Below are 22152 nucleotides of genomic sequence, written 5' to 3' on the forward strand. Positions count from 1 at the left end.
TGAATTCATCTTCAATAACGCATGCTTGTCGTAAGAGGCGACTAACGGAATAGGGTGGTCAGGCTCGCTGACAAGATTGACACATGTCATCTTATCCTAATTGCGTAGATCGATGTTGATCACTGGGTTGTCTGGTCCAGATTCGATTATTTGCAGACCGCCGCCAGATGTTGATCACTGGGTTGTCTGGTCCAGACTCGATTATTTACAGTCCGCCACCATTTAGCTGTAATATTGCTGAATGCGGCGTAAAACTAAACTCACTCACTCTACCCCATCTCCTTCCCCTACTGCAGCTCTGACGCCTCGTGTCTCTTCTCAGCACGACATCAACAGCAAATTGCTCGCGCCGATGACCTTCACGTAGATACAAGATGGCAGCAGTATTTACACCATGTCAATTATAACATGGCAGCTGGTAACGAGACAGCACCAGCCAGATGAATATCACACCCATTTGTATCTCTGCAGGGAGACAATTCTGACCAGGCACCTGATAGTCAGTACATCCCATCAATTACCATCACTTCGCATTATCTGTTGACGGCCTTCTAATGATTATCACCCCGACCGCCCGCCAGCCAGGTATGCAATGCTTCCGTATCCCAAGATATGATAGATACCTCGTAAAGATTATAAGCCTGGGTTGATTTCCACCATTCTATAACAGGTGTAATTTGCACCAATTAGGCATCCGTAAGTAGGTTGTTTGATGGGTCTATAACCAGGTTCCGTAAAGTCAGTCTTCAGTTGCCTGTTACGTCTCATTGTTGACGCTATTTTCAGTTATCCAATATGTAATGTTTCAGTAATAATACCATTGATCACGTTATGGTGGAAACGAATATCATCATATGGCGATTTTGGATGCCGTGTATACGTTCAACTGATTTTTGAAACACGAACTAGGACATATGAGATGGACAGTGGTGGTCAGTGCACAGCTAGGACAAGAATATATCATAGATGCTAGGACAGGAGTATATATCATCGGTGTTAGGACAAGTGTATACATCATCGATGTTACTACAAAAGAGTGTATATCAGAGGGGCTAGGATAGGAGTATATATCAGAGGTGCTAGGACAAAAGTGTATATCACAGATGGTTGGACAAGAGTATATATCAGAGGTGCTAGAACAAGAGACCCGTGAAGGTCCGGGTTAGAATTAATCTTTAGTAACCCATGCTTGTCGTAAGAGGCGACTAACGGGATCGGGTGGCCAGGCTCGCTGGCTTGGTAGACACTCACTCACTCACTCACTAGAACAAGAGTATATATCATCGATGCTAGGATAGGAGAATATATATCATAGATGCTAGGACAGGAGTATATATCATGAATGCTAGGACAAGAGTATATATCAGAGGTGCTAGAACAAGAGACCCGTGAAGGTCCAGGTTAGAATTGATCTTCAGTAACCCATGCTTGTCGTAAGAGGCGACTAACGGGATCGGGTGGCCAGGCTCGCTTGCTTGGTTGACACTCACTCAGTCACTCACTCAATAGAACAAGAGTATATATCATCGATGCTAGGATAAGAGTATATATATCATCGATGCTAGGATAAGAGTATATATATCATAGATGCTAGGACAGGAGTATATATCATGAATGCTAGGACAAGAGTGTATATCATAGACATGAAGATGGCAGATGTATCAAAGATGCTAGGACGGGGTGTCATTGAGTATAGGATCTCCCAGTTCAATCTCCTACTGTTCTGCCTCTGAAGGTGTGTGATGGTCGGAATGCAGGATGTCTGCGGTATGCGGGGAAGGTTAGGTATGTGGCAGACAGTATCCACGAGCACACAGCTTGTTGTCTACCGACATATTGATCAATGCACATATTGATATCTGCTGGATGTCACGCATTCAGGCTATGCATGACCCGGCAAGCAGCAGCTGGTGGTCTGTCTCTATGTAGCGATGAAAACATTCACTAGCAACTGTATAGTGTGATGTGCTCAGGTAATTGTGGTGTATTGTGCTCAGGTAAGTATTGTGGGCATTGTTTGGGGAGTTAAACACAGCGATCCCAGTTTATGGTTGTTGGTCAAACCACGGCTGTTATGTTGGAGATTAAAACAGAAAATATCGTTGGCTGTATGATTGAGAGTCAAACAGGGAACCTTTTGCTGTTGTCTTGTTTTTCAGTTGAATAAGTTAAACTATTCACTCCTATAGTGTTATCGAGTCAAACAGAGAGCTATTCACTCCTGTAGTGTTATGGAGTCAAACAGAGAACTATTCACTCCTGTAGTGTTATGGAGTCAAACAGAGAACTATTCACTCCTGTAGTGTTGAGTCAAACAGAGAGATATTCACTCCTGTAGTGTTATGGAGTCAAACAGAGAACTATTCACTCCTATAGTGTTATGGAGTCAAACAGAGAACTATTCACTTCTGTTGTGTTGTCGAATCAAACAGAGAACTATTCACTCTTGTAGTGTTATGGTGTCAAACAGAGAGCTATTCACTCCTGTAGTGTTATGGTGTCAAACAGAGAACTATTCACTTCTGTAGTGTTGTGCAGTCAGAGAACTATTCACTCCTGTAGTGTTATGGATTCAAACAGAGAGCTATTCACTCCTATAGTGTTGTGGAGTCAAACACTATTCACTTTGGTGCTGTAAGTTTGGTTCAAACAGACTATGCCAGACTGATCGTAAACACGATACACGACTCAAAGACTTCATGACAGGGTGTTTATTACGTACACATCAGTGAATGCGACCAATGAGCATGACATGAATCGTCTCAAAATGTATCGTCATAAATATTACACATAGAATCAACAAAATAGCAACTTCTTGTTCCAACAGAATGTCCAGAATACCCTCCTCTGAAATGACCCACATTCTCCCTTAACAATACGTGTTTCCTGTCTTATTGACAAAAACATCACGTTGATATCCTCATCTAGAAGCTTCTTTATCGGACTACTGTCCTTGGTTATAAATCCAGATTAGAATTGGTCTTCAGCAACCCAACTTGTCGTAGAAGTGGTCAGACTCACTGACTTGGTCATCACATGTTATCGTATCCCAACTGCGTAAATCGATGGTCATGCTGTTGATCACTGGATTGTCTGGTCCAGACTCGATTATTCACAGACCACCGCCATATAGCTGGAAAATTGCTGAGTGCGGCGTTAAACAACAAACCAACCAACCTTGGTTATAATGCTGACGGGAGGAAGGAGAAATTGAATTTATGGCCACACTGGATAAAATGGCAGGTAAAAGTACTGGAAATGTGATACTGTGTTATTGCTACTTATACCTGAAAGGGAACACTGAGTAAGTTACCCGCCTGACCATTATCACCTTACCCTTTTATCAGTGACCCATCTGTTGTCATTATCCTGACCCACTATGGTGACACATTGACGCCAGTTTTAACTTGCTTACTCTGTTACTGCGTTCCGGCACAGACGCTTCAGGGTTACTATAACAAAACTACAAAAACAAGAACGTGGCGTCTATCCAATTATTTTGCTTACAAAACAAATCGATCCGATACACGAGCGTTATTCCACGATAACAGACACCTATAAACCCACGGGCGGATCCAGGGCCTAGATTTTCGAAGCTCTCTAAGCGCTAAGATAGGCGTAAGTTAATGTTAACGTATGGCACTTACGACTATCTTAGCGCTAAGAGAGCTTCGAAAATCTAGGCCCAGGATCATTGGGTGGGGGAATGGGGGTGTGCACATAGATTATGAAGTCCAAAGGTTAGGGGGAAATGTTCCTCAGGGAATTCTTTTCTCCCCCCTCTCTATATCCGCCCCTAAAACCCATGCCATCCTGAGTCATCGGGTTTTCATTATTCATTCTTTTATGATAAACTTTCTTGATCCGGGTTAGAATTGGTCTTCAGCAACCCATGCTTGTCGAAAGAGGCGGCTAACGGGATCGGGTGGTCAGGCTAGGTGACTTGGTTGACACGTATCATCGTGTACTAACTGCGTAAATGCGGTTGATCATTGGATTGTCTGGTCCAGATAGCCGTCATTCATTTAAACAACCCGTTCGGTGTCACAGCTTCGTGTAAAGCACGAATGGAACATAACGGTCCTTGAAATAGCCATCAGTCACATTCCTCTCATGAGTCAGAGAAATCTGTGCTGCATTATAGATAGGAAGTGAGGTGAGGTGAAATTGGGTTTAACGTCGTACTTAAGATTATTTCGCTCAAATGACGATGTGCATGCGTGTGTATGTGTGGCTGCTTGTACTAGCACAGACTGAAGCTGGTTTTATGGTGCTAGCTCACTGAGATACCATGCCGCACTCAGACACATTATACTGACTCCGAGCCGACCAGTCCTTGTTGTACCCATTAATGCCGAGCGCCAGGTAGGGACCAACAAGTACCATATTTTAACGTCTTTTGGTATGACGCGGTCGGGGATCCAACCCGCGACCTTCCGCTCTCCGGGCGTATAGATAGGAGCTACGGAAATGGCATAAGGTTATTGCAATGTTTGTTTGTGTTTCAACGCCGCACTCAGCAGTATTCTAAGTATATGGCGGCGGTCTGTAAATAATCGAGTCTGGACCAGACAATCTAGTGATTGACATAATGAGCATCGATCTAGGCAATTACGACAAGATGACATCCATTGACCGAATCACATAGCCTGAGTACCCGATCACGTTAGTCGTCGCTTACTGGTTGCTGAACGTCAGTTCTAACCCGGGCCTTCACGGGTATGTCGTACCATCTTCAGGTAGAGAGTGAGTGAGTAAAGTTTTACGCCGCACTCAGCAACATTCCAGCTATACGGCGGAGGTCTGTAAATATGTGAGCCTGGATCAGACAATCCAGTGATCAACAGCATGACCATCAGGTAGAAAGACTACCGTTGTATATAGCCCCTTAAAATTAGAACTGGATGTCATATTGTAAGGAGGGATTGGCACATACATATACTGAAATTCTGTGTTGATCATTACATCAAAATATTTTTGCTTTTTATTAACATTGTTTCTTGGAACAGGTCTACCAAACGTCACCGAAATAACGGTTATACTTTTCCAACTTGAAATCAACATGGTACAGACATTAATAGTCACAGTTGCGTCAATCCGTAATTGAGACATATATCGAACGAATGAGTAAGTATATCGTATGTCGCCTTGGACAATATTTCAGGAATATCACAAATTATACTTGTTTGAGAATCCAACGCGGGCCTTCGACGTGGCACAAACGCTTAACTAGTAGACTACCCATCCTTGCTTAGAAAAACTGCCACAAATTCAGATAATCTCCACATAAGGGACCGTTCATAATTTATGGCTTATTATGGGGGTGATGATTTTTATGGAGAAGCATGTACAATGTGAATGACCCCTCCCCCTAAAATCTATGTACAAAATAAGTGACCCCCTGCATGTCATGTACAAAAATCAATGACCCCCCTCCCAAAAGCATAATTTCAAAGCATAATTTTAAACATATTTTTATGTATAAAATTGCCCCACCCCCACCCCCACCCCTACGTGAGTACAAATTTGCTGACCCCCTCTAGCTCCCCAGAACAATATGGGTGACCCCCTTAAACTCATCATCATCCCCCCTAGCCATAAATTCTGAACGGTCCCTAAGATCATTAACCTCTTGAAAATCTCATATCGTTGACCGAACGGCACCACGGTTGTTTACGCCGTAGCCCTTAGTAGTGAATTCAAACACAGCTTCTATGTAATCCAGGCACAGGTTATCTGCCCATGATTTGGGAGGAAATCCTTCTAAGAATCCACAATGTCCTCCTTTCTCTGTCGCCACCAGTAAAAAGTTGGGATAATATTTAAAGAGATCATAAGGTATATTACTCTTGGCATAGAATGGATCGTCTAAACTGTTAATACACAGCACAGGCACGGATATGTCATCCACATCACGGATGGGATTATTCCTTTCCCAGAACTCATCCATACTCTCGTAGCCATATATTCGACAATACACATCCTCTTCGTATTTATGAAACGTCCAGGCTTTGAGAGCCTGTTTCACGTCCACAGTGCCTGACAAGGCCCGTGCGTGGCGACACAGGATGACCTTGAGGAACAGCAGGAACATGTAGTCATACATACTTCTCATCGACATTGAGAATCGTTCACATGCATCGTAACACGGAGACACGCATGCGCCCACGGATATGAGAGCCGAGGATCCGAACTCGCCTAGATAGGAAATCAGCAGACCACACCCCGTTCCGTATCCCACAGCTGCTAACTTACACCGCGGGAATTTTAACCTGATGTATTTTACGACTTGCCGTAAATCGGAAGGGTCGCCGGAACTTTGTAGTTTGGCTGTTGTTAGTACGCTTCCGCCGTGTCCCCTGCGGTTGAATACCACAGCTTTGAATCCACGTTGCGTGGCGTCGTAACACAGTGCTGAAACACCTAGCGCACTTCCTGTTATAGAGGGAATGATTAGCAAAATAGTCCTTTTCCTTTTGATCTTTGGCTGAACACTCACAACCCAATCAAGGGCGACAACTCCCTTGTCTCTCATTTGCAAGTACTCCCTGTCGAAATTGACATCAAATGAAGGGCATATTGCTGCAAGAACTGATTGCACGTGAGGATTGCGTATCCAAAACGAGGGCGAAAATACCCTCTCTCGCAGACGACACTTGCTGAGTAGGTGTCGCGTAAGCGTAGATTCCCTGTAGTGGAGCTTTGGGAGGTAGGCACGTGACCGGAAGAAGCTATGTATTCGGACGGCGAGACTCAGAAGCAGGGAGCCGATGACTGCCATCAGAAACGGGACGGCAATGATGGCGTATAGGGATAACATCGTCATAAGAGGAAAGGACCGTGTACCCTCGCTGCCATCTTTCTCCTGTTGTCTACATGGCGCTCTTTCTGGAAAAATAAGTATAGAACTATAGCAATTATACAACGTATATTGATGTTCAGACAAGATTCACCCAATGTAAAACGTCTCGATTATCCGACGAAATTGTAAATGGGGGACCGTTCCACACAGTGGTCTCCCATTCTTTAACAGACTTAAAACTGACAGTCTCAACTCAAGGATCTTAGTACTAAGATGAACCTAACTCCCATTCTTTAACAGACTTAAAACTGACAGTCTCAGCTCAAGGATCTTAGTACTAAGATGAACCTAACTCCCATTCTTTAACAGACTTAAAACTGACAGTCTCAGCTCAAGGATCTTAGTACTAAGATGAACCTAACTCCCATTCTTTAACACAGACTTAAAACTGACAGTCTCAGCTCAAGGATCTTAGTGCTAAGATAAACCCAATTCACATTCTTTAACACAAATTTAAAATTGACAGTCTCAGTCCTAAATATCGCTTTGAGGAACGAATCCCAGGGTTTTGTTGTACTAAAGTCACCTTAGCCGTACGTTTTTCGTAAGTCTGCGTTAAGGTATGAGAGTTACGAGTCCCCTCAGTCCCCACTTGCTCCCCTCTCCAAATTCCATTACCACAACTGAACATAATGTCATCCATAGCGCATATAGACCAAACTGAAAATATTTCACGCATATGGTACATGTCAAACACAAGGAGAGGTTCTGCAAGTGGAATTCTCGTAGTCTGGAGTATTTACCTACTTACTTTCAAGTGCCCGGTAATTGGATTTGTTCTGACACGTAAGTTCATGACCGTCTGTTCTAGTGACGTCATAACAGATACTTAGTGTCCGGCTGATATGACAAAGCAGCTGTCTCGTGGAACACAAGTGTGTGAAAGACCAGCACGAGATGTTGATTAAATAGACGGCCCCGGGACATGCTCGGTCCTTGAATCGATCCAGTTGTGAATGTGATTTCCGCAATGACAAAACATCAAGGCTGTTGACGAGATGTTTTTGGTCACTGAACATGTCGATTACATTAAGGAACAAGGACGTCTTCCTAGTGAACGAAGGGATCAGGATGGTTAGATCGTTAAGCCTTGTCTTAATCATGGTCTGTAGCAAATCTGTTGTTAATCAGGAATGAACATGTTGTCAGATACAATTGATGTATTACGTGGTTACTGTTACATGTATAGTCAAAGACCTCGGGATGGAATTGGTTACGTTGATGTTGATTTACAGAGCTAATCTAGAGGCGTCAGGTTTGTGGGGACATTCTTCAGAAACATGACGGGGCGGTGGGGTAGCCTAGTGGTTAAAGCGTTGGTTCGTCACGCCGAAGACCCGGGTTCGAATCCCCACATGGGTACAATGTGTGAAGCCCATTTCTGGTGTCCCCCGTCGTGATGTTGCTAGAATATTGCTAAAAGCGGCGTAAAACCAAACTCAGTCAGTCAGTCAGTCAGTCAGTCAGTCAGTACAATGTGTGAAGCCCATTTCTGGTGTCCCCCGCCGTGATGTTGCTAGAATATTGCTAAAAGCGGCGTAAAACCAAACTCAGTCAGTCAGAAACATGACACAATGAGGTTCATAGGGCAATGATAGCAATATACTAGCTTTGGTTCACCGGACTATACTCAGCATCGTGACCAACTGACGTTTATGGTCAATCTTCAGCAACATGACTAGATGAGGTTGACTGGTCAATCTTCAACAACATGGCCAGATGAGGTTGACTGGTCAGTCTTCAACAACATGGCCAGATGAGGTTGACTGGTCAGTCTTCAACAACATGTCCAGTTGAGGTTCACAGAACAACCGTCACCAACATGGCCAGATGAGGTTAATATGTCAATCTTCAGCAACATGACTAGATGAGGTTGACTGGTCAATCTTCAACAACATGGCCAGATGAGGTTCACAGAACAACCGTCACCAACATGTCCAGTTGAGGTTCACAGAACAACCGTCACCAACATGGCCAGATGAGGTTCACAGAACAACCGTCACCAACATGGCCAGATGAGGTTAATAGGTCAATCTTCAGCAACATGACTAGATGAGGTTGACTGGTCAGTCTTCAACAACATGTCCAGTTGAGGTTCACAGAACAACCGTCACCAACATGGCCAGATGAGGTTCACAGAACAATAGCAAATCCAGAACAACCGTGGCCAGATGAGGTTAATAGGTCAATCAGAACAACCGTCACCAACATGGCCAGAACAACCGTCACCAACATGGCCAGATGAGGTTAATAGGTCAATCTTCAGCAACATGACTAGATGAGGTTGACTGGTCAGTCTTCAACAACATGGCCAGATGAGGTTCACAGAACAACCGTCACCAACATGGCCAGATGAGGTTCACAGAACAACCGTCACCAACATGGCCAGATGAGGTTCACAGAACAACCGTCACCAACATGGCCAGATGAGGTTCACAGAACAACCGTCACCAACATGGCCAGATGAGGTTCACTTCAGCAACATGACCGAGGTTGACTGGTCAGTCTCAACAACATGGCAACAGATGAGGTTCACAGAACAACCGTCACCAACATGTTCAGAGGTTGACAGAACAACCGTCACCAACATGGCCAGATGAGGTTCAATCAGAAGGTTGACAACAGTCGTCAGTTGAGGTTCACAGAACAACCGTCACCAACATGGCCAGAACAACCGTCATGAGGTTCACAGAACAACTAGATGAGGTTGACGTCATAGGTCAATCTTCAGCAACATGACTAGATGAGGTTGACTGGTCAGTCTTCAACAACATGTCCAGTTGAGGTTCACAGAACAATGAGGTTAATAGGTCAATCTTCAACAACATGGCCAGATGAGGTTCACTGATCAGTCTTCAACAACATGTCCAGTTGAGGTTCACAGAACAACCGTCACCAACATGGCCAGATGAGGTTCACAGAACAACCGTCACCAACATGGCCAGATGAGGTTAATATGTCAATCTTCAACAACATGACTAGATGAGGTTGACTGGTCAGTCTTCAACAACATGGCCAGTTGAGGTTCACAGAACAACCGTCAACCACGCTGAGGCTGATAGGTCAAACTTCAGCAGCATGACCAGTTGAAAATCACCGGACAAAGTTAGCATCGTGACCGGATGTGGTTCATAGGACCGGACACCGCACTAATAGCAATCCCAGCAGATACATTGTCCAGACCGTAACTTAATCATATGATTGCCTGGCAGCAGGTGTTCGGAGCAGCATTAAAGTCCCAGCGGGTGTTCTGCGATGCATATGCGCATAACTACCCATACTTGTTGTGGAATTGATATCAATTACGTTTGCAGTCTTGGGCCTTGACTTAATGGAATCGCTGGTCAGAGAGACCAGTGGCTGATGGCGACGATGCACGCCGTCGGGAGGCAATGGGTCGCAATCAGACAAGACACTCAGAGTAATAACCTAATCTTCATGAATCGCCTACGACAAACATGATATAATGTTGACGCGGGATTCCAGCGGAATGGCAGAATTTGTATTTATCGTACTCCCAGTGACGTGGATTCATGCTGAACCGTTACTTCGTCTTGTTGTGATGTTTGTTTATTTGTTTTTATATAGCAGTAGACAGTAACACTCTAACACAGCTGGGTTTAAGAGGTAGCCGACCCAGGAACAGACAATCCAGTGATACAGACCGTGAATTAGGCTCTAGGGCGGCAAGTAATCTATTAGGTCTATTAGTAATCTAGTACAATGATAAGCATCGGACTATCTCGGGACGAACCTCGACCATCCAGTGAGTGAGTGAGTGAGTGAGTGAGTGAGTTAGTAATTGAGTAAGTGAGCCAGTGAGTGGGTGGGTTTGTGGATGAGTGAGTGAGTGAGTTGGGTTTATCACCGCGTGAAGTGATGAGGTCATAAATGTTTTCTGGTGAGTGAGTTTGAATGCAGTCACATCCACAGCGCTTCAGCCATACCATCACTGACCATGTTGTTGAGTGAGTGAGTGAGTGAGGGGGTTTAGTTGTACGCAACACTCAGCAATATTCCTGCTATATGGCGGCGATCTCTAAATAATCAAGTCTGGAGCAGACAATCAAGTGATCAACAGCATGAGCATCGTTCTACGCAATTGGGATACGATGGCCAGTGTCAACCAAATCAGCGAACCTGACCACTCGATCCCGTTAGGCGCCTCTTACGACAAGCATGGGTTACTGAAGATCAATTATAACCTGGATCTCCCCGATCACCATGTTGTTGAATCACTAGAGCACAAGTATGGATTTGATGAACAAAGAATCAGTATGAGGGCGAAAACGGAATTCGAAACAAAAGATTACTTCATCCTTGCACACAAAGGGGTGTAATTCTGCTCAACGAACTCAAACTATTGTGATTGGAAAACTAATGATGCACGCGATGCATCATTCGGGCATTTCTGCGTGGCCCCTGAGGCTTGCGTGACCTTGATGAGGCTGCTCTCAGGAGAATGATACTTGAGCATCTAAAAAGTGATTATAATCATGTTCCGTATTTTTTCTTTCACCAATTATACCAACAAACACAACTGTGTACACATCTAATTCAGTTTTAGATAAATGACAGTTGTCTCACATTGGTAACAGAGTCTGCGCTGGCTGAGTGGGTTAGATCGCTGACTTTGTACGGCGGCGATTAGGTGCCTGACTCTGAGTGGGATATGGAGAAAACGGACCCCAGCGAAAACGGACCCCAAAAATTTGGAAAACTGCCACCGAGCTGGAGAGAACGGCTTCCGAACCTAGAGAAAACGGCCTCCGAACCTAGAGAACACGGTATCTGTGCCTAGAGAAAAGGGCCAACATAGTTGCACCAAGATAAAAGGAGATAATATGATTATATATATCATAAATAATAGAGATTTACTTCATTGCGGATAAGCTTTAAAAAATTGATTGATGTGTTTTTTCGATATCCATAGAAGATTGACCTTTGAAGATTGATTTCTTGTTTCGATAGTTACGTGAACCAACCAGTGTGATTGATAGTAGATTTTACAGGTAAGATTAGTTGATGATAGAGAAAAAAGACGATACGGTAGTGTTTATATTGACGAGCGGTGTGGTTCGAATCCCGAATGGGACTCACCCTAACATAAGTACTAGAATAGGTACTTTACTGAGAAAATGTAAACCCAAATATAACCTTTATAACATTTGACCATCCCCGACCGCGTCATACCAAAAGACGTTGAAATATGGTACTTGTTGGTCCCTGCCTGGCGCTCGGCATTAATGGGTACAACAAGGACTGGTCGGCTCGGAGTCAGTATAATGTGTCTGAGTGGGGTATTCATGCTTCATTGCGGCCATGGTATCTCAGTGGGCTAGCACTATAAAACCAGCTTAAGTCTGGGCTAGTACAAGCAGCCACACATACACATACACACGCATGCACGTCGTCATATGAGCGAAATATTCTCAAGCACGACGTAAATACCAATTTCACCTCACCTCACATTTGATAAGTTTTAAATTGTCATCGTGTATTCACGCTCTGTAAATAAAGAAAAATATTTTGCATTGGCAATGAATGTGACGCGCAGGGTTAACGCTATGCGCAGACTTATCGCGACGCGCCGCGGCCGATGCCGATAAATGCATGTTTTTATCAGACTTAAGATTACACTTCTATACGTTTGGCAGTAGAAAAACAAAATGACGGCGAATTCCTCAGGCACAAACGTTTGCTGCAAATAGTGTACATTAATATACAGTTACAAGTTTTAGCTAACAACCAGTGCATCTGAGTGAAGCAACGAGCTTAATGCTGACATGCGCAATGCCCTGGAGCACCTGTCTGAAGGAACACGATACACCGTCTGTCTAGCTTGCGAAAAGATGTGTCTTTCGGGAAGGGTAATTGAGGGCCCGCTAGAACGTGTTCGGTGTTTTGATGTACAAGCACATTTTCTACTTCACAGATAATAAAAGAGTAATTTGAGTGCCTGAAGCCTCAACATGATTTGCTTGCTAATGCCCAGGTTGAAAGCAGCGTATCCTGCATCGAAGGGGGGAGATTATACCGCTGCGTCTTTGAAATGTATATTTTGGAAAAAACCCAACTGTATTTATATTGTAAGGGAGTGTTTAGGTGGTATCATTACAGTCGGGGCTAGGCGGAGGGTTAAATAATTCGGCTCCGGGTTTGTTTGTTTGTTTGTTCGTTGCCACTCTCAGCAATATTCCAGCTATTCTTCTTCAGTTATATGCTTTGGAGGTCGCCTTCGCCTGTTGGCATTTCGGCAGACCTATCCCGCCTTGGGATGCGTGGGGTGTCCCTCCTTGGGACTCGTGGGGAGGCTGTGGTGTCCTTCTTTGGGACGCTTGGGCCGGATAAGGGTGTCCCTCCTTGGGACGCGTGGGGCGGCGTTGGAGTGTCCCTCCTTGGGAAGACTAGGCTGCATCTGGGTGTCCGTCCTTGGGACGCTTGGGCCGGATAAGGGTGCCCCTCCTTGGGACGCGTGGGGCTGCATTGGAGTTTTCCTCCTTGAGACGCATGGGCTGCATCTGGGTGTCCCTCCTTGGGACGCATGGGCTGCATCTAGGTGTCCCTCCTTGGGACGCTTGGGCCGGGTAGGGGTGTCCCTCCTTGGGACGCGTGGGGCTGCGTTGGAGTGTCCCTCTTTGGGACGCATGGGCTGCGTCTGGGTGTCCCTCCTTGGGACACATGGGCTGCATCTGGGATTCCAGCTATATGGTGGCGGCCAATAAATAATCGAGTCAACCAACCCTGATCTTCATCGGGACAGTTATCTATTGAAGTATTGCTCTTGTTTAATAATATATTGGCAAACAAGGATAAGTTGGACAGGCGCAGAGAACGCGTTTACGAGAAGTAGGCGGTGCACGGCAATAAGCAAACCCATATGGCTTGTGAAAGGTGGAACAGATGTTGGCTAGAGCACGTGCATTGCATGACGATGAAATTGATTCCGCGCGTAGCTGTCGAACTCGGTGTTTGCTGAGACAGGCCACGGTTCACCCATCGCACTACATACACTTGATCCCGGACAACCTGGAGCCCCTTCAACAATGACAAGCGCCAGTGGGCGGCACTCATACACGCTAATACGGGTCAATTGTCAGGTCGGTGCTCCACTTATCCTTGTTTGCCAGTAGTTGTGTGAGTGAGTGAGTTGGGTTTGAATGCCGCCTTTAACAACATTCCAGTTACATCTAGGTAACGCTGGTCTAAATTATTAACTAAATTATCTAACTTTTATAAAACCCATGATCATAAGCAGGTGTATATAAACCAGAAATTAATCGGGCCTGCCAAGGGGATAAATTGTTTGGTTTGATGTTTTACGCCGCACTCAGCAATATTCCAGCTATATGGTGGTGGTCTGTAAATGGTGGTTGAGGCTGGATCAGACAATCCAGTGATCAACGTCATGAGCATCGATCTACGCAACTGGGATACGATGAAATGTGTCAAACCAAGTCAGCGATCCCGACCACCCGATCCCGTTAGTTGCCTATTACGACAAGCATTGGTTGCTGAAAACCAGTTCTAACCCGGATCTTCACGGGTGCAGTTCGGGGACTATGAGACCACGAAGAGGGGATGTAGTCACGCTCACGGTCTCTGAACCATATTTTTCCTTCTACCAAGTCATTTCTATATTGCGAAGGCCCCATCCGACCCCCACCACCCCCCCGCGCCCCAACCTGAGACTCTTTTTCAATTTCAATGGAGTCTATTGTTTCTATCAAACCCCATATTTATAGAAACTGAGGCTATGTTAGTTGAAGGGGAGGAGAGGTATCACACATTCCTCGCCGATTTGACCCAAATATCTGTGCGATGACGCTCTCGTCCTAAATGTCTATAATCGTCATTGCAGTTTAGGTTTGAAGCAAATATGTCATCGCTGAAAGGTCATGGATGTTCAAGACATAAACATTCCTGACAGTTATAATGTTTTTCATCAACATGAGCATCTGACTGCATAAACTGTAGGCTTTATAGTCCATGCCTGTTTGTAACAACGGCCTGTAAAACGTTCGATTAAAACCTGGCCATTATCACTCAGTGGCAGTCGTTAGTCCTGCAGACCTCCGCTTGTACATACCCGGTTAATCAGAAGGCTAATACTGAGTCTCTGGTTTTATAAATAGTTTTGACACAAACAAATGATTTCATTTGAATTAAGAAATCCCAGTAAGAATGGTCTAAACCTGAGGAAATCTAGACTTGCTTCAGTTACTGCTCTAGCAATGCAAACGCTTACTCTCCGAGAATAATTTTAATAGAAACAAATAATTAAATATATACTATCCCAAAAAAGAAACGCATAGGCGATTTGTATGTTTCAAAAATCTACTAATTACCTATTGTGTTCAAACAATCGTCAAAATATTTAACAAAAGTGTTGATAACATGATTTTACACAATTGAACAAGTAAAAAATCGACTTTACCTGAAAATGTTGATTTTGATGAGATTTCTTACAAAGATTAAAAAGGCATCGCCACAACGCAACAGAAATCACCTTCCAGTTGAAATTGTGCAGCAAAGGGCATGTACTGTCTGGCAATAAAAATCCAGATTAAAATTGGAATCGGAAATTGGCATTCGTTTTGAAGGAGTTTCAAGGTCAAATCACTACGCCACGTCTTTACTCTGCGACACGGAACATCGCCATTGACAGAATCACGCTGGACATTAGCAATCTTCTGTTGCCAGGCGTCTGAATGTTAGTCTGAGCACGATATATCACGGCTTGCAGCTCGTTATAACCAAACAGGTATAACAAATGACCGTCCCCGTAAGGGAGACCTCGAGTCACCACTGCAGCCCAAGATCGGTACATCCGGGTACTACATTTGCGTGATCGAACTGCCACGGGTGAGAGAACAGCAGCCAGGGTGCCTGGACTTCGGAGGATACCCGTCAAACTGTACGGAACAGGTTAAAAGAGATTGGTCTGAGAGCCAAGACACCCGATGTCGGGACCGTGATGCGTCGTCACCATCGCGCTCAATGTCTCCGTTATCTAAAAGTATCCACTTGGTTGTATAGACATTACTTTCTTCTAAACTGGTGTGAAAATTCATTTGCTAAAGTCTATTTGTGGACGAGTTAAACATTTTCGCACAAGATTTCTGGCCTATGCGTTTCTTTTTTGGGATAGTATATATTGAAAAGGAGCCCAAGTGAGACTGACCTGAACCTGAGGAAATCTTGACTTTCCTCACTGAGGGCTCTAACAATGCAAACGCTTAGTCTCTGAGTATATGCAATTTTGAAACAGAAATACTTTCATAAAATTTATAAGGAGTCCCATTGAGATTGGTCTGAGCCTGAGGAAATCTAGACTTGCTTCTTTAAGGAGTCTGGCATGACAAACACTTAGTTTCTGATAATAATACTTTAAAAGAAACAATTAATTAGATTTAAATTGCAAAGGAGTCCCCAAAAGATTGACTTGAACCTGAGGAAATTAAGACTTCATTAAGGGCTTTGGCATTGTACAAAGGGCTAGGTGGAAGGGAAAATATAGTGGTTCGAGGACTATGAGACAGAGAGGCTAATCAGACAGACACGTCTTTCTGCGGCCTGTGACTGCAGACTCCGTCCTATCAGAGAAAATGTGTGCTGGAAATTAAGTTCGAGGTAATTGTAACTTCGATAAAGAAACACCGTTGACTCGAAGTGGAAGGGATCTACGAAAACGCTTCGCGTTATCAAAGGTTCGACACAACAGCAAAAGGATGACTAAAATAAGGAATAATCATGAACAAAACCTTTACCTCGGGACAACCGTAACTTCGACTATTTTTAACTTTACATCTTTCCAACGAGTTAATTTCACTATACGTCCCGCTTGGTACCACAGAGGGTGTCCCGATAGTTTTGCAACAAAGTCTCATATCTTGAGATGTCATTGATCAAGTATTGAGTGAGTGAGGTTTTACGCCGATTTTAGTAATATTCCACCATAGGACACAGGTCTTTATGTGTCATTCCTATTACTTACACCTTCTAGAATGTCTCTCAAACAGTTCAATATTCCAGCAATATCACGGCGGGGGACACCAGATATGGGCTTCACACTGTATTAAGATGAGCTCAGACCAACTCAAGGCGATACAGCTGTCCCCGAAAATACCACATGCTCTCTAATCAAGTGGAGGCAATTGATCCAGTTAAATCCTTGTCCTGGGGTAAATGTGACATGTAGATATGTGTTAATCCCGGGATGAAACATCTAATCTCTTACTGTATATGGAGACACTGGTGACCTAGTCATCTATGGGTGATATCTGAGCAGAGTAACGTCCCTTGGGCGCGCCAGTAACCTGTGATTGTAGGTCAGGCTATATTTTTAGGTCGGTCAGCATCAAGCACAATCTCGTGGGTTTCACGGATGTGGTGCACGTGTGAGACCAGCATCAGATCGAACTTTCCTCCACATTAATCTGATAGAACTTGATGTTTACTGTTCAAAGCGACTCTGGGACGGTGGGGTAGCCTAATGGTTAAAGCGTTGGCTCGTCACGCCGAAGACCCGGGTTCGAATCCCCACATGGGTACAATGTGTGAAGCCCATTTCTGGTGTCCCCCGCCGTGATGTTGCTGGAATATTGCTAAAAGCGGCGTAAAAACCAAACTCAGTCAGTCAGTCAAAGCGACTCTAAACCAAACTCACTCATTCATACCTAATTTATACTGTCATGTAAAATATTTGATATGGTCATCTTTTTGGACGTTTGGGGATAGACCTTTTCCCTTGCCATTGATCAATACTTTTTTCTTCTCCTCAATCGGCTGTGGGATAGCCTAATGGTTCGATTCCCCACATGGGTACAATTTGTGAAGCCCATTGCTGGTGTCCCCTGCCGTGATGTTGCTGGAACAACAAACTAAACTCACTCACTCATTCCACGTAGCTGACCGTCACAAACCAGTAACTCTGATCTCGTAATATAAATGGGATTGTTTGTTACTTTCAAATAGATATATTCAGACCAGACACTATGCGTTAGTCTACGTAAAAGACTATAACGTATGGAATCCTGTAAGGGACATTGTCGCGTTGTCGCCCTCTCAAATACAAGCAAAATGAGGCAAAATTAACCAAAACGCGACACGCAAACATCGCGACAACGCGACATTTCGCCCATTTGTCACATTGTCGCGATGTCGCGTGTCGCGTTTTGAATAATTTTTTTTTTTATTCCTCCAAATGGCGACACGCGACATAGCGACAATTTTCAAGGTCAAAATATGTCGCGTTGTCGCGCGTCGCCCTATGTAAGATGTGTAAAAACAGCCTAAAAATTGACTAAAACGCGACATGCGACATCCCGACAATGCAACAAATGAGCGAAATGTCGCGTCGCGTGTCCCGTTTTGGTTTATTTTGCCTCATTTTATTTGTTTTTTGAGAGGGCGACAATGCGACAACGCGACAATGTCCCTTCTCGGATTCCATAATAACGGCATTTGTGATCACAACGGTTTATCTTACACGCCAATGGCCGCAAATAAAGACAGGGAGAAACAGGCAACAATCGAGAGTGAATCATGAATTGTATTTTAGGTAAAGTGTAAATTCAAAAGGAACAAATCACAACCTCTTAAACATAATACAAAACAGTTGTCCTGTCACTTTAACCTCTAAAACACAATTTACAATAAGAAATTTACCTGTCACTCTTAAAATGCGATTGTTTATTTTAAGAAACACTACATGTCATATAATGATACATTGTATGATTTCACCTTCTCTGAGTGGCATTTTAGACGTTGGGACGAACAATAATGACAAATCTTATGGATAACATATTCTTCTATTTCGTGAGTGCGACGTTTCGATACAGATTCAAGTACCGTTGTAAAGCAGTTCAACCAGATGGTTTGTTGTTTAACGCCGCACTCAGCAATATTCCAGCTATATGGCGGCGGTCTGTAAATAATCGAGTCTGGACCAGACAATCCAGTGATCAACAGCATGAGCATCAATCTACGCAATTGGGATACGATGTCAACCAAGTCAGCGAGCCTGACCATCCGGTTGCTGAAAACCAACTCTAACCATATCGTCACGGGTCGAATGGGTTGACACCGGGCATAGCAGTTTTTTCCATTCAGGTTTACATACTATAAATTGATAGGAAAAAGAGAAAGACAGAGTCAAAAAGAGAAAGAAATAATCCCTTTTCATCCCTTGTCATCACACCTAATTTGAGATTGCTGCTATGTCAACCGTAGCATGGGGTCTTAGTGTGAAGAAAGGATTATATGCATGTACAATTAATGTCACTCACTTTCAAACACTTTTGCTCCTAATATATTGCAATATAATGTCTCTGATGCACAGCAATAGCAGCTTCCTGGTACGTACAAGGGACACAACTCTACAGCAACTCCGAGTCCCAACTGTGAGGATACAGTTTGCGATGACGTATGGATCTTGTGATGTAGAGAAGACAAATATATTGCAATATAATTTCTCTGATGCACAGCAATAGCAGTTTCCTGGTACGTACAAGGGACGCAACTCTGCAGCAACCCCGAGCCCCCACTGTGAGGGTACAGTTTGTGATGACGTATGGATCACTTGTGATGTGGAGAAGACAAATATATTGCAATATAATTTCTCTGATGCACAGCAATAGCAGTTTCCTGGTACGTACAAGGGACGCAACTCTACAGCAACTCCGAGTCCCCACTGTGAGGGTACAGTTTTTGATGACGTATAGCACTTGTGATGTAGAGAAGACAAATATATTGCAATATAATTTCTCTGATACACATCAATGGCAGTTTCCTGGTACGTACAAGGGACGCAACTCTACAGCAACTCCGAGCCCCTACTGTGAGGGTACTGTTTGTGATGAAATGTAGCACTTGTGATGTAGAGAAGACAAATTGCAACTGTCAGAAGAACTAAGAATTAGGCTTAAAATCTTTTCTTGCTTATCGGGAATTCTCGATTGGACGAAACTTCCTCCCGCCCCGGGGCTTACCACACACCGAGCGCCATAACACAATGAACCGAACACAACAACAGGCACTGGTAAAGATGAACAGATTTGGCTGAAAAAGGCTTTGGAAAAATCTCATTTCAGCCAAATTAGATCTCAGGGAATCCAAATGTCAAATCTTGTTAATCAGGAGTAGAAAGTGATAAGCCAGAATCTGACGAAACATGTGGCGGCAATATTGCCATTAAGAAGCAGGTCTGGCGAACCCATTGGAAACGTCTTTCTAGGGACACATAAACAGCGCTGTGTTACAAACTACGTCATTCCCGTGCGCTGCCAGACAGGGGCTTAGGAACATGCGCAGATACATTCCATGGAGTCAAGTTACCTTTTAAAGACAACATATTTATACCAACTGCCCAAACTGTGAAGATCCGGGTTAGAATTGGCCTACAACAACCCATGTTTGTACCCCGTGAAGATCAGGGTTAGAATTGGCCTTCAGCAACCATGTTTGTACCCCGTGAAGATCCGGGTTAGAATTGGCCTACAACAACCCATGTTTGTACCCCGTGAAGATCCGGGTTAGAATTGGCCTACAACCCATGCTTGTACCCCGTGAAGATCCGGGTTAGAATTGATCTTCAGCAACCCATGCTTGTACCCCGTGAAGATCCGGGTTAGAATTGATCTTCAGCAACCAATGCTTGTACCCCGTGAAGATCCGGGTTAGAATTGATCTTCAGCAACCCATGCTTGTACCCCGTGAAGATCCGGGTTAGAATTGGCCTTCAGCAACCCATGCTTGTACCCCGTGAAGATCCGGGTTAGAATTGGCCTTCAGCAACCCATGCTTGTACCCCGTGAAGATCCGGGTTAGAATTGGTCTTCAGCAACCCATGCTTGTACCCCGTGAAGATCCGGGTTAGAATTGGCCTAGCAACAGCAACCCATGCTTGTACCCCGTGAAGATCCGGGTTAGAATTGATCTTCAGCAACCCATGCTTGTACCCCGTGAAGATCCGGGTTAGAATTGATCTTCAGCAACCCATGCTTGTACCCCGTGAAGATCCGGGTTAGAATTGGCCTACAGCAACCCATGCTTGTACCCCCGTGAAGATCCGGGTTAGAATTGGCCTTCAGCAACCCATGCTTGTACCCCGTGAAGATCCGGGTTAGAATTGGCCTTCAGCAACCCATGCTTGTACCCCGTGAAGATCCGGGTACCCCGTGAAGATCCGGGTTAGAATTGATCTTCAGCAACCCATGCTTGTACCCCGTGAAGATCCGGGTTAGAATTGATCTTCAGCAACCCATGCTTGTACCCCGTGAAGATCCGGGTTAGAATTGATCTTCAGCAACCCATGCTTGTACCCCGTGAAGATCCGGGTTAGAATTGATCTTCAGCAACCCATGCTTGTACCCCGTGAAGATCAGGGTTAGAATTGATCTTCAGTAACCCATGTTTGTCGTAAGAATTCTTCAAAGGAGCGACTAACAGGATCGGGTGGTCAGGCTCGCTGACTTGTTAAACACATGTCATTGTATCCCAGTTGCCTTGATCGATGCTCATGCTGTTGATCACTGGATTGTCTGGTCCAGACACGATTATTTACAGATCGACGACATTTAGCTCTAATATTGTTGAGTGCGGCGTTAAACAACAAACAAAAATAAACAAAATTGCCCAACTTGAATTAAATATTCCGCGTCAACATGTAAACGAACCCCAGGCTTGGCGTCATCCGTTGAGTAACAGCCTGGCTTGACATTTGGCGAAATAGCAACAGGGTTTCCATTGTTTGGTCAAGGAAATTACGTAGACATTTTCTGGGAGTCGAAATAAAATAGCCTGAGGTCAGTATATGTGGTTTTTAAAACATGCCAGAACCAGAGTCCAGATTTATCATAACGGCCTGAATCTAATTGATTCCAGTGTTACTCGTGACTGAAAACACTCCCAGCAATCCATTCCACAGAGTCCTAGCGAGCGTGTGTCCACGCGGAAGCTTGTATCTATCAACATAGCCATGGGGTCTTACACTGGGGATACGATCAATACAGCACAGATAGTTTCAACGGACAGTGTGTCACAATTCTGTTATGGCTTGCGTATTCAGTTGTGTTATGACGTAACGTCACATTTGTCAAATGACGTGCGTGTGTTATAGTTGTCTAATGACGCGTTTGCGTCAACGTTGTGTTTCATGACAATTGCGTATAATGTATATTCTAATTCAACTTAGTATGTAACACGAGTTCTGATTGGTCAATGCTATAAATTTCCGACCGTATAATCAGCATATACGGTCGCAATTTGAAAACCGATTCCCCAACACT

General features: G+C 44.2%; 1 protein-coding gene across 1 annotated transcript in view; it reads right to left on the reverse strand.

Moving 5' to 3' along the window:
- Positions 1 to 5565: 5565 nt before the first annotated feature.
- LOC124290323 (protein ABHD15-like) overlaps positions 5566 to 22152 on the reverse strand; it is a 30709-nt gene continuing 14122 nt past the window's right edge. The window contains exon 2 of the mRNA XM_046727031.1: positions 5566 to 6888. Within this exon, the coding sequence (XP_046582987.1) occupies positions 5642 to 6826 (1185 nt within the window). The 5' untranslated portion in view covers positions 6827 to 6888 and the 3' untranslated portion in view covers positions 5566 to 5641. The remainder of the gene's footprint in view (positions 6889 to 22152) is intronic.

Source organism: Haliotis rubra, unplaced genomic scaffold (genome assembly GCF_003918875.1).
Source record: "Haliotis rubra isolate DU_JTF1 unplaced genomic scaffold, ASM391887v1 Scf461, whole genome shotgun sequence".
Classification (NCBI taxonomy): Eukaryota; Metazoa; Mollusca; class Gastropoda; order Lepetellida; family Haliotidae; genus Haliotis; species Haliotis rubra.